The sequence below is a fragment of the Thunnus maccoyii genome, chromosome 16, assembly GCF_910596095.1.
Source record: "Thunnus maccoyii chromosome 16, fThuMac1.1, whole genome shotgun sequence".
Taxonomy (NCBI): domain Eukaryota; kingdom Metazoa; phylum Chordata; class Actinopteri; order Scombriformes; family Scombridae; genus Thunnus; species Thunnus maccoyii.
This window is the reverse complement of record NC_056548.1, coordinates 7,613,442-7,625,774: the sequence shown is the minus strand read 5'-3', so window position 1 is coordinate 7,625,774 and position 12,333 is coordinate 7,613,442. Positions and strand designations below refer to the sequence as shown.

At 39.9% G+C, this 12,333-nt stretch overlaps 1 protein-coding gene across 3 annotated transcripts in view; it reads left to right on the top strand.

The window, feature by feature from the left end:
* The window catches only part of pacs2 (phosphofurin acidic cluster sorting protein 2), a 67,366-nt gene that overhangs the window by 44,042 nt on the left and 10,991 nt on the right, over positions 1 to 12,333 (top strand). For 2 of the 3 annotated variants that reach the window (XM_042436840.1, XM_042436838.1), the window contains exons 2-17: positions 1,067 to 1,154; positions 1,650 to 1,739; positions 2,943 to 3,068; positions 4,909 to 5,071; positions 5,372 to 5,445; positions 5,598 to 5,678; positions 7,226 to 7,285; positions 7,403 to 7,557; positions 8,538 to 8,628; positions 9,121 to 9,192; positions 9,608 to 9,732; positions 10,011 to 10,143; positions 10,654 to 10,758; positions 11,000 to 11,106; positions 11,246 to 11,400; positions 11,525 to 11,635. In XM_042436840.1, coding sequence (XP_042292774.1) covers positions 1,067 to 1,154; positions 1,650 to 1,739; positions 2,943 to 3,068; positions 4,909 to 5,071; positions 5,372 to 5,445; positions 5,598 to 5,678; positions 7,226 to 7,285; positions 7,403 to 7,557; positions 8,538 to 8,628; positions 9,121 to 9,192; positions 9,608 to 9,732; positions 10,011 to 10,143; positions 10,654 to 10,758; positions 11,000 to 11,106; positions 11,246 to 11,400; positions 11,525 to 11,635 — 1,736 coding nt within the window. The remainder of the gene's footprint in view (positions 1 to 1,066; positions 1,155 to 1,649; positions 1,740 to 2,942; positions 3,069 to 4,908; positions 5,072 to 5,371; positions 5,446 to 5,597; positions 5,679 to 7,225; positions 7,286 to 7,402; positions 7,558 to 8,537; positions 8,629 to 9,120; positions 9,193 to 9,607; positions 9,733 to 10,010; positions 10,144 to 10,653; positions 10,759 to 10,999; positions 11,107 to 11,245; positions 11,401 to 11,524; positions 11,636 to 12,333) is intronic. The other variant, XM_042436839.1, reaches the window with a different exon arrangement.

Genomic DNA, 12,333 nt, shown 5'->3' with positions numbered 1-12,333 from the left:
AGGTTCACTCACACCACTCTCATCAGCATTGTTTCCGGCAGGCAGCTGTTTTCAGAGCTCTAAAAAGCCAATGAACACTACCTGCTCAGCACCGACAGACACATTTAGCAACCAGTTGGTGAAGATAGTGAAGCATTTAGCAGCTAAAGAACCAGATATTTCCCTCATGAGTTGGTGGAAACCAAAACAGAGCTAAAAGAGAGTCAATATTTGACTTAAATTCATCATGTGGACAGACACATGACTCCAAAAGAATGGTAATGTTGTTATGTAAGTGCTGGATGTGTAAATAAGCAACTATTTGCTTAAAAGTTCACCATAACTTTAAAGGTAATGATACTACATATCAGTGCTGTGTTTGCAGCTTGTTCTGCTGCCTTCAAGTGTCCAAAAAAGTCAGTTTACGCAGGCAACACATGACATGAAGAAACAATTTTGAAAAGAATCCTTTACTGTAAAATGTCCAGTTCGCTGCCTATCTTGGTCACCAATAACAAAATAATAATACAATTTAAGGTAAATTTTGTTATTATTTTGTTATTTGTGACCCAGATAGATAGCGAGCAGGATGTTTTACAATTAAAAAAATAAACTTGTCTTCGCTCTCTGGTTTTTACCTATTAGCTGGTAACAATTGATTTTTAATAAGATAAAACCCTCTGATATTATCAGCCAAGCAGACTGGCAGGTTCTAGTAAAATATGCTTGAATAAAACACTGACCTCTGCCTGCTCACACATTGTAAGCTTCTCAGCATAAAAGCATCAAATTAACACATAAGGTGTAAAAATGTAAATCATGGAAAAATCACACCAGCACTGAGTCATTAAGCCCGATGATGCCCTGAGGATGACAGTGTCGGTGTGTTTCCTGACATACTGTATGTGTTTTTTCTTACTTGTAAACTGCTTAGCTGTTTACTTGTGTCTGTTTTATAAGTACACGGCCCGGCCTGTTGTGAATGACTCATCTGTTTGTGCTCGTTAGAAAAACACGCCAGCGGTGCTAAACGGAACATTCTTGTTCTCATTCTTTTCTCCGTATATCTATCTATCTCTCTCTTCAGATTGTGCAGTCTGACGTTGAAGAAGCTGGTGGTGATGAGAGAGCTTGATAAAGAGCTGATCTCCGTGGTCATCGCTGTTAAAATACAGGTATGCTGCATAAACAGACACAACTGCTACACACACACACACACACACACACAAGCAAATCCAATAAGTCCATCTGCCCTGTACATCTTATTTCCTGCAAAAGAAAGATCATACTGGTTTATATCCCGACCATTTTCCAATCCATATTATTGTTCTTTTCATTGTCTTAAGCACATTTTATTGCACCTTTAACATTCATGTCATGCAGTGTGCATATCAGCTTGCAGAGACAAATGTGGTTCTGTTTTTGTCAAAATGATGTTATCATGCATCCATAACCTAACTTTAAAATGATAGAAAAAATGCATTCAAACATGCACTCTTAAAAGTATGAATGATGTGTAGAAAATGGGATACAACATATAAAAAACACTGGTACAGTGTTACAAAATGTGTTGAATCCTGCTGAATGCAGAGTGAAGAACAGCTGCAGAAATGCAGACTACTTTCCAGGGGAAGCGCCCCACTAAATTAAACACCGACTGATTCCCACAGGGCTCCAAGAGGATTTTGAGGTCCCATGAGATAGTGCTGCCACCCAGTGGGTCTGTGGAGACTGATCTGGCACTCACCTTTTCACTGCAGGTAAGAAAAATAATCACCAGGCAGCAGTTTGGCAAATAATGAACATTGTAAGTTTCCAAAGAAACCGTTTATAAATATATTTTTTTAATAAAAGGTGAATATCACAGAAGTGTGGGACGAGTTTCATTACAGTTGTTGCCATGACAACTGTGCAGCCTTACAGTATAGTGGATGTTAATTAAATATGAAGCTCTCTTTTCGGAATACATCAAATACTGTTAGGAGATGCTTCTTTTTTGTGTATGCACAAATGTCAAAGAGTAGCTAAATTATTAATCTTCATAAGCCTGCAATAGTCTTGTATTTTTTGTTATTGTCAACAAATCCCATGAAAAGACCAAAACCAGCAATGTGTTAGTCTCTCTCTGTCTCAACACTTTCTGACTCTCCAGGCCTTTGTACATGAAAGCAGGTCACAAATATATTTTTTCATTTAAAAAAAAAAGGCTCAGTCATTTCTATGGCTGCAACTATTATTTTCAGTATCGATTGATCTGCCGACTATTTTCTCAATTAATCATATTTTCTATAAAATGTCCAAAAGAAAACAAATTGCTCATTTCTAAGAGTCTTCAGATGTTTTGTTTTCTCCAACCAACAGTCCAAAAGCAAAATATATTCAGTTTACTCTGATTTATGGCAAAGAAAAGCATCAAACGTTCACATTTCAGAAGCTGGAATCAGCAAAGTTTTGCCATATTTCCTTAAAAAATGTTAATTTGTTTGATTAAATGTTTGGATTATCAAAACAGTTGCCAATTCATTTTCTGTCAAACAACTTATTGATTAATCGACTTATTGTTTTAGTCATTTTCTAAAGAGAAATGCAGATTCCAGCTTCTCATATGTGAGGATTTCATGCTTTTCTACGACAGTTAGGCACTGTAGGTTTTAACAAATGTTTTGGAGTAATTATAGAGTATCCATGTCCATCTTAATGCAGAGACATGTCAGCCAGTGCAACAGAGTTTTTGGACAATGAAGCTCTACAGAACAGAATAATAAACAAGATCAGGCTTTGGATACACAGACAACTCTTGTTAGTAGGATTCATTCATTGTTGGTTTTAGTCTTTATGTGGGATTTGTTGACAAAAAGAAAAAAACAGAACATCACAAACCTCATCCTCAAAGCTACAGGTAAAGTTCTGAGTGAATTATTTGTGCGTTCTTCTCTTTTATCCTCTGTTTCCTCCTCCCTCAGTACCCGCACTTCTTAAAACGAGAAGGAAACAAGCTGCAGATCATGCTCCAAAGGCGGAAGAGATACAAGAACCGAACCATCTTGGGCTACAAAACTCTTGCAGTGGGCTCTATTGATATGACCGAGGTACGCTGCACCAAACCCGCATTCCTGTTCATGTTGTCTGCCTCGAGTTTAACGCCGGGTAATGCAGTTTGTGTTAGTGGTGTGTGCAGTACATAGAAGATAACAAGTGTCAGGGCAGACAGGTGCATCAGCTCTAACAGGACCGGTGGATGCTGCAGGTCGACATATGCAAGAAAACTTTGTCCTCCTCATCCTCATCTGGAGTTTGGTCGTTCCTCTTCTTCTATAACTTTGACTCTTTTCAGCACATATTACAAGAAAAACCTTAAATAAACTATTTGGCTTTCTAATTAGTCTGAGAATCATAGTTATTTTTGAAACACCTTTTTCTCAGTATGAATCTGTTTTGTTCTAATTATCCCTAAAGAAGTAAAAACAAATGTTATCCTGCAGACAGATTGTTGCTCGTGTTTTAAGAAAAACTAGAATACATAAATAAGTGGCTGGTTTCTGATGAATATTTTTCCGTGCACAGGAATTCCCATATGGCTGACAAAGCTCAGCGGAGCTTATTAAGGTCACATCTCAGCAGCTGAGAGAATATGAAAAAAACCAAAAACATTTCAACACCTGGGAGGAATAAAAAAAAAAAAAGGAGAAACACAGAGTTGTACTTAACCACAAGAAAGAAATGATTCTCGCTTTTCCAGCTGAAGCATACAAAATGTCTCTGGCAGAACATACCACACGAGATACGGTGTAAACTGCTGAAGGTCTCACAGGACTCCACGAGCACGGTTCACATTTAGGGCAGCGCTGTCCTGAAGTGACTCGGGTTTATTATTGGATTTGTTTGAATCTCTGAGGTGACTTTTCTAACTCAGTGACTACTACTAATGTGCTTTTGAGCACGCTGAGCACTCAAAAGCTTCAGTGGAGCCTTTTAGCCGACAGCAGAAAAGGGTGGTTGGTTCAGCTGGGCAGCACATTTTTCCTTTTCTCTTTTCTTTATTTACTTTTACAGGAACAAGACACATAAATCAGCATTTCTGTAAATATGTGTTAGCCAAAAGACTCATTTTCAGCTGTTTTTCCCCCCTGGCCAGATGTTAGATTAGCCATTAAAACAACAATAAAGCAATCAAAGTGTAAAATCAGAACAGGAGAAAGGAGGCAAAAACACTGAGCAGCTGAGAGAATAATAGAAAGAGTAACAGGAGTAAAGCAGGAGACGTGCAAAGTTTGACATGTACAACACAGACACGAGAATAAGCAGACAGATTTCACTTGTTCACAAGGACATCCACATGTAAAAACACACCTTTACCTACATATACTCAGTTATACATGAATTCAAAGTGAGCAAACACTTGTACAGGAGAGGCAGGAAGCTAAAAGACATCTACTAAATACTCAAGATATTACAGAATTACATTAAATAAGAATAATGAGAGGTAGAAAGGTATTAGATATTTCTTGAATTGGACAACTGAGATGTGAAGAATCAGAAGAACTGATACAGTGGATTATAAATTTGCTCCAGTCTATAAAGCACAAAAACACAAAGACCATTTGACAAGAGGCAGAAACCCTCCGGTGTTTATCTGGCTGCAGATTTTCCCCTGTTAGTCCGTCATCAGATCACATCTTTGCGTCTGTTTCCAGAGAAGAAACAGTGTGATTCATGTGTAAAACTATATTCAGCCTTTGACCTGAATATTTGTTACAATGATATCACAGACTGAACAATCTGAACAAGAAACCTCTCTGTCTCTCTGACGACCGTGACCGCCTTGAAAAAAAAAAACCCCGCACACAACTTGAGTGGATTCATTCTTTCACTGCACTTCTTCTTCTTCTTCTCTCTTGTGGGTTTTCTGCTCCCGCTATCTTTCCTCAGGTGATGCAGCACCCGACAGAGGGAGGCCAGGTTCTGCCTCTCTGCAGCAACCAGAAAGACATGCTGGGTAAAGTGGCAGAGATCTGGATCTTTTCCCTGTCCAGTCAGCCAATAGACCACGAGGAGGCAGCCCTGCAGGGGGGGCAGAAGATCAAATGCTCCGGTACGCTTTGCTTCTCATTAACACCGCTGTTCTGAGGTTAAAAACAGCATGTTGCCATCATAATCACCTAATATGTTAGATGGGCAAAACAGAGCAGGGATCACAGAGTTCAGGGTGTTTTTTTTTCTCTGTCTAATCATGCAAAGTGGTAAAATTCAGGTCGCATACAGCTCTGTGTGTACTGTACATCATGTATATTTAGAACCTGGCTGCATATCAAATTTAAAAGGGTCGTTGAAATATGTATGAAGTGTCTCCTGCTCTCGAGCCTTTAATCTCTCTACTTGTCTTCTGCTTCAGATAACTACTCAGAGGAAGAGTACGAGAGCTTCTCCTCAGAGCAGGAGGCCAGCGATGACGCCGTGCAGGGACAGGTGAGTCGGCCAGGAAACCGTTGAGGCGACGTGAATCAATCCTCCGTATTTGTACTACATGATTTCCTCAAGAAAAGTTCAGCTAAATGATACAGGTGACTTTCTCTTTTTTATTTATTGGAGGCTTTGCTTTTATTTCTTCTTGTTTTCAGGATCTCGAGGATGACGAGTACGATGTGCGAAAGCCAAAGAAGCAGAGGAGGTCGATCGTAAGGACCGCCTCCATCACCAGAGTAAGAGACTGTTGCGTTCATGTGCTCAACAAGAGTATTAGAAACAATACATACAGATGTTTGACAACATAAAGTGTCCTAGAGCTTCTTTGGCACAGATTCTACAAGTCGCTGGAACTCAACTGGAAGAATAAACACAAAGATATTCCCTCATCTGCTGTTTTGTTTAGTTGTAGAGAGCACTGTCACTCAAAAATCACCTGTCGTATCTCAGTCATGTTGAGATCAGGTGAATGTGAAGGCCGTACTCTCCTCATTTATCCAGCTTTTTTCCTTTAATTTGTTGCCCAACTGTGTATTTTAAGTTTGGGAAGCTCTTCTGGGAAACACACCTGTGACCATAACAGTGTCTGCGCAGTGTACACCCACACACACACACACACACACACACACCCACACACACGCACACACACTGACCTTTACTCCCAGTAAGCTTTATTCCCTCAGCTCAGTTTTGGACTTTTGTGGTGTTTTTAGTTTACATTTAGGAAACACTGCTCTGCTTTTTGACTCAATGTAACTCATGCATGTTGGCTGAAAATCATTTTTATTGAATTTTTAAATGCAGTGACAGCTTGTCGTATCTTGTTAAGACAAGTTTGTTTTATTTTGTGAGTAATGCTTTAAAAAAGCATTGAGACATAGTGGTACATGGGTTCAGGATACAGTGTTTTCTACCCATATAAAAATGAGGTTGCATAGGTAAAGAATAAAGTATTTGTTCAGGCACTGCAGTTGAATGTGCTTCTAAAATAAGCACCAGTTATTTCCAATTAACACCTATTTTAGTTTATCTTGTAGCTAATGCATTTGCAGATGGTCTATACTGTCTAACAAGAGCTATTAAACATCTTAAAGGACCAGTGTGTAAGATTTAGGGGGATCTATTTGCAGAAATAGAATATAATATTCATAAGTATGTTTTCATTAGTTTATAATCACCTGAAAATAAGAACCGTTGTGTTTTTGTTACCTCAGAATGAACCATTTATATCTACAGAAGGAGCGGCTCCTCTTCCATGAAGCCCTCCATGTTGCACCGCCATGTTTCTACAATAGCCCAGAACAGACAAACCGAACACTAAGAGAGCCTTTTTGCAAGTTTCATCACCACTGTGGGTTCTCCTTCATGCTTTGAAGAGGAGGGGGAGGAGAGGGGTGTATTCAGTCGGTTGCAATCTGCAACCTCACTGCTAGATGCCACTAAATCCTTCACACTGGTTCTTTTAAATGAGACCATTTTAACATGTTTTTGCTGATGGTTGATATGTTATACTACAGCTCAGTGAGCAGAAGCAGGAGATGAAAGCAGATGAGGCATGATGTTGCTTGATTATTGATTTACATGAGCACACACGAGCAAAAATCAATACCCAGCCAACTCTGCAAATGTATCTACTGCCGGTAAAATGACTAAAATGGAAATGCTCCGGCTCAGCAGCGGCTGTAGCTGTTTTCTCTGTATTGGATTGCTGAGAGCAAAGTAGTAAATCATAAGTAGGTCACAAACTGACTTGTGGTTTTGTGTTTATTCTCCTGTGTTTTAGCAGCAGAACTTTAAGCAGCGAGTGGTGGCTCTTCTGAAGCGGTTCAGAGTATCGGATGAGGTGGGTGTTTCTGTTGATGCCACTCTGGGAATTAGTTAGTTTTTTTTTCTTCCTCTACTGCGGAGCTGCTGAGCCACACTAAATATGTAATGTGCATGCTTGTGTGTGTGTGTGAAGGTGCTGGACTCGGAGCAGGACCCTGCGGAGCCGCCTCCTGAGGTGGAGGAAGAGGATCTGGACCTGGACAGCGTGGAGTTTGAGAACCCCAGCGACAGCGGCCCGGAGCTGGATGATGACGACAGCGTTCTCAGCACACCAAAACCCAAACTCAAGTGAGTGTGTGTGTGTCTTTACACAACACAACACTTAAGGGAGATATGGGTTGTATCATGTTGCCAAATTATGATGACAATAAAGTGTTTCACAAAAAAATCTGCATTAAATTATCTGACTGAAACTTGCTAAAATTTAGCTGAAAGCAGCGCTAAAAGGGTTGCTATTCAATAAGACTTTTGTAAAATATTCATGGATTTATTGTTCCTTAGATTATCCAGCAGGCTGCAATAACAAAAGCGGTTTAACTATTTTTGTATATTTTAAGTTTAAAAACAAAACCAAAAAAGCAAACAGTATAGAAAGGAAGGAGGAAGCGCTGCACGGTTCAGATAGCTCGTACAACAGGTTCTCTTCAGTGCGGCAGCTGAAAGTACAAAAAAACAAAATCCAGGAAGTCTTGTTTGACATTTGTCCTTGAATCTTGCAGACAACCATGGAAAAAAAAAACAAAGGCACTCCGTCTTCAGGTGACATAATATTATGAATTTATTCTTCGAGCATGAGCAGTCAAGCAGACCAACACGTATCGACTCGAAGTCTTCATCAGGGTCAAACACGTAATCAGTCTGAATTATATATCAGCCAACACGTAGGGTGTTGTATATAATCAATATAGGGCGCTAAAACAATAGCGAGGGCCCCATTAATGCCAAGTGATTTACATTAAGTGGGAAATAAAGCAAATATTTCAAGTTTTTTCTGACTGTCTTTAAAATCATTTCCTGTCTGAGCTGAAATGACACAAAAGAACGGATCTTGTGACTTTGAAACGGAGTTACTGCTTGTGAAGATTTATTTTGCATCAAGCTCACTGCTTCTACACAGACTTAAACTCATTAGTGGTGATTTGGACAACAGAGAAGAGTGAATAATACTGTACATACAACACTGCATTATATACTGACCTGCTGACCTCATCTCAGTCAATAAAGGTCAGAGGTCACATTAAGACCTGCGCTGTTCTCTTCTGTTTCAGGCCATATTTTGAGGGTCTCTCCCTCTCCAGCTCTCAAACTGAGATTGGCAGCATCCACAGCAGCCGGAGCCACCGGGAGCCTCCCAGCCCGGTGAGACCACAGTTATTCCAGCAGCATTGTTTTCTTTTTTGAACAGACAACTTTAGTTCATTTCAGCAAAAGTCTGCATCTTTGTGTTCCTGATCGCTCGTCTGCTTCAGGACAGTGCTTCGTCTGTGTTTACTTAAACAAACCGGGTTACTAACACCACAGTGAAACAGCTGGAGGCTGACCAGTATGACCACAGCGCTGCACTGACAGCTGACGAGCAAATCCACCGGAGCAGCAAGCCGTTAATTTTCTTGGTCAAGGGCACATCACTGAAGCACAGCAGAGAAAAATATAACTTCCCACACTCAGATTTTCCCATCAGTCTGCAGCTTTAAAGCAGGGATACTGTGATCACCGGTTTGTTTATGGAACTGTAGGACTTCTGTTGAATCAGGAGTCTGTCAAGAGATGTTGAATAAAACTATTCTCTCTTCTACTTTCTTCCAACAAAACCAGGTAATGTTTATTATTCCTCTCACCGTCTCATTCCAGATTGACCCAGATAAAACTAAATGCGGTGGAGCCAAGTTTCAGGATGACAATGTTTCTGATAACGTCTCCTTTGTGAGTATCGGCTCTTGCGGCTGCCTGAGATCCATAACTGGTATCTGTGTTATTATGCAGGTCAATATTATGAGTAAAACATTGAAAAATAAGCATTTCTAGGCCTTTAAAGAGGCTTAAATTACAAGGTTGTTATGTTCCTCAACGTTTGACTTTATATTCTGTATATTTGTAGTCTCACAGTCACTTCACATGCAGAAAAAAGAGAAATATATCAGCTGGTAATGGTTAAGTTTATAGTCAGAATAAAATAAATCCTAATGAATAACAACCAAATTCTCAGGGACAATAAAGGAATTTCAAGTTGTGAAAAAGTGCAGTGTGTTGTTTTGAAAAGAAAAAAGGCACAAACACATCTGTCAACTCTTAACTATTCTTGTTTTTTTTTTTCTCTTTGTTTGTTAATTTCCCGCAGGAGCAGCCGGAGGCGGTGACTCCGACCACAGAGCTGGAGATGGACAACATGGACACGTTTCTAGAGAGACTGCCACCAAGTGGCAAAATGACCAAGACAGAGTCCTTAATCATTTCATCCAACAGGTAAAATAAATGTAAAATCAACTGTTGCAGGAAAGCGTTAAAGCACTTTTGTACATCTCTTCATATTGCAGATTCATATAAATCCTAATGAAAAACTGATATTAAAAGTAAATAAAAATTAGGTCTTTTAAAGGTGGAAAAGAGAGAATCTGTGTGTTTCTGACAACATAATTGATTGTTATTTTTATATTTTGTGATTTTGTGATAATTACATCACCGCCTGTGCTTTCAACTCCTCAGTCCTCCATCTCTCTTCCTCTGCTGCTTTCTGTTTTCAGGCAGGAACCGAAGTTGGCAGGGAGGCGAGGCAGGAGCACGTCGTTGAAGGAACGTCAGCCCAGCAGGCCGCAGAACGAGAGGGCCAACAGCCTGGACAACGAGCGGTCCCTGGACACACGCTGCCACCTACAGGTAGGAGGAAAGAGCTGCGGGACGAACCATAAACATTATATGATCTTTATCACTCTTTACCATTTACTGGAAGATTCCCTTGATGACAGCTTTATATAAATCATGTTACGACCTCCAAATGAAAACACAATGAGCCTGATTCAAGTTTCATATTCTATATCTGAGAAAACGCTCAATAAATTGAAAATCCATGATGACGATGATGATAGGGTCAACAGAATATGAATTTTGCATTAAAATAGATAAGATAAATAAACTCCAAATTCATTCAGATGAAGATATTATGATTTCAAGTCAAATTACAGTTTTTTACCCTGTGAAGAAAGTCAAACTCTACTATACATGACTTGTAAGAAAGGTCTGCACTACTCGAGAAAATTCGAGAATGCCATTAAGTCTCTTAAAGCGCTCATTCATGCCATTTAAGAGCAAATCTGATTGGTTGAATAGATCTTACATGATGATTCTCATCTTAATCCAGTGTTTTACGGCTTTTTTTTGCCTCCATAGATCCCAAGAAAGACTGTATATGATCAACTAAACCACATCCTGATATCTGATAACCAGCTTCCTGACAGCATCATCCTCATCAACACGTCCGACTGGCAGGGCCAGGTCAGAACAACACCAGAATAACAAGCCTGGATGCCTTTGAGAAGTTTCATTATGAATAATTCAGCATTTTAAAAAAAACTGGCTCCAACTCTTACAGCAAAAACATATTGACGTTGTTATGAGAATTATAATAAATGATTTCAATAATATAAATATATGATTTTTCTCTTAAATGGATGCACATTATGTTATGTTTTTAGTTTTTGTCGCTCATCCGTTCCTTCTGTTCCTCTTCTCTCAGTATCTTTCGGATATGCTGCAAAACCAACATCTACCAGTGGTCTGCACCTGCACCACGGCCGACATCCAAGCTGCGTTCAACACCATCGTCTCCCGCATACAGAGATTGTAAGTCTGCGTCTCACATGCTGCCAGATCAGATATTATATAACGTGAACAGTTTACTGCGTGAAGTCCTGTTTCTGTGCACCACATGTGAAACTCTGTAAGTTCTCATCACCATATGTCTTGTTGTTTTCTCTCCTAGTTGCAACTGTAACTCCCAGACGCCCATTCCCATAAAGATCGCAGTGGCGGGAGCGCAGCACTATCTCAGTGCCGTCCTGAGGCTTTTTGTGGACCACCTCTCCTCTAAGACCCCTGACTGGCTCGGCTACATGAGGTTCCTCATCATCCCTCTAGGTTAGTGACAGCCTAAAGGTGCTACATGTAGCTATTTACTGCAGCCGTATGAGATCATGATTGGTAGTCTCTGTCTTGTTGTATCGTTAGTGTGACTGTTGTCCTTTAATGTCCCATATTTCAGGTGCACATCCCGTCTCCAAATATCTGGGCACCATCGACTATCGATACAATAATTTGTTCCAAGATGCTGCTTGGAGGGACCTGTTTCACAAGCCGGAGGCTCCTGTTGTTGGTGGGCTGTTATGTCTCGTTAATTGACTTTATTTATTGCATTTTTTTATGCTGTCGTTAAAAAAAAAAAAGGGTCAAAAAATAAGCAGAGCTGCAAATCTTCACTGCAAAGTTACAAAACTTCACACACACTGTCCATCAGTTGAACTCACTTACCTTCATCAGGCAAAATTCATACAGACAAAGAACTTTTTGAGATTACAACAAAATTACGACAAAATTTAGATTTTAAAATTGAAAGATGAACATGAGGTTATATACAGCATGTGGCTGATGAACATGTGTAGTGTGGTGAACATGAGATGGAAATGTATGAAGTAGATTTCCAGACAATAAGTCCACTTTTTACCCCTTTTCCCATCTAACTAACCATCCACCCAACCCACCTCCTCTTAATAAGGAAGTCACCGAATAGAGATGTCATCTGAGCTGAATCACTTCTCCGAGTCATAATTACTACGGCCACTAGATGGCGTCTGTCACTCAAAAGTAACTATATGTTGTTTATGGTGACTGAATTTACATCTTATAGGGTCGTTTTTTCTTGTGTGTCACTAGATATTGTCCATCTCTTTCTCCCACACTCACACATCCAGGTTGGGTTTCTGTGAGTGCAGGAAGAGAGTGAGAGGTGATCTGGTTTAGGGGGGCGGAGGGGGGGTAGAAGGGAAAAACAGGCCTCATGCACAACACTGACTG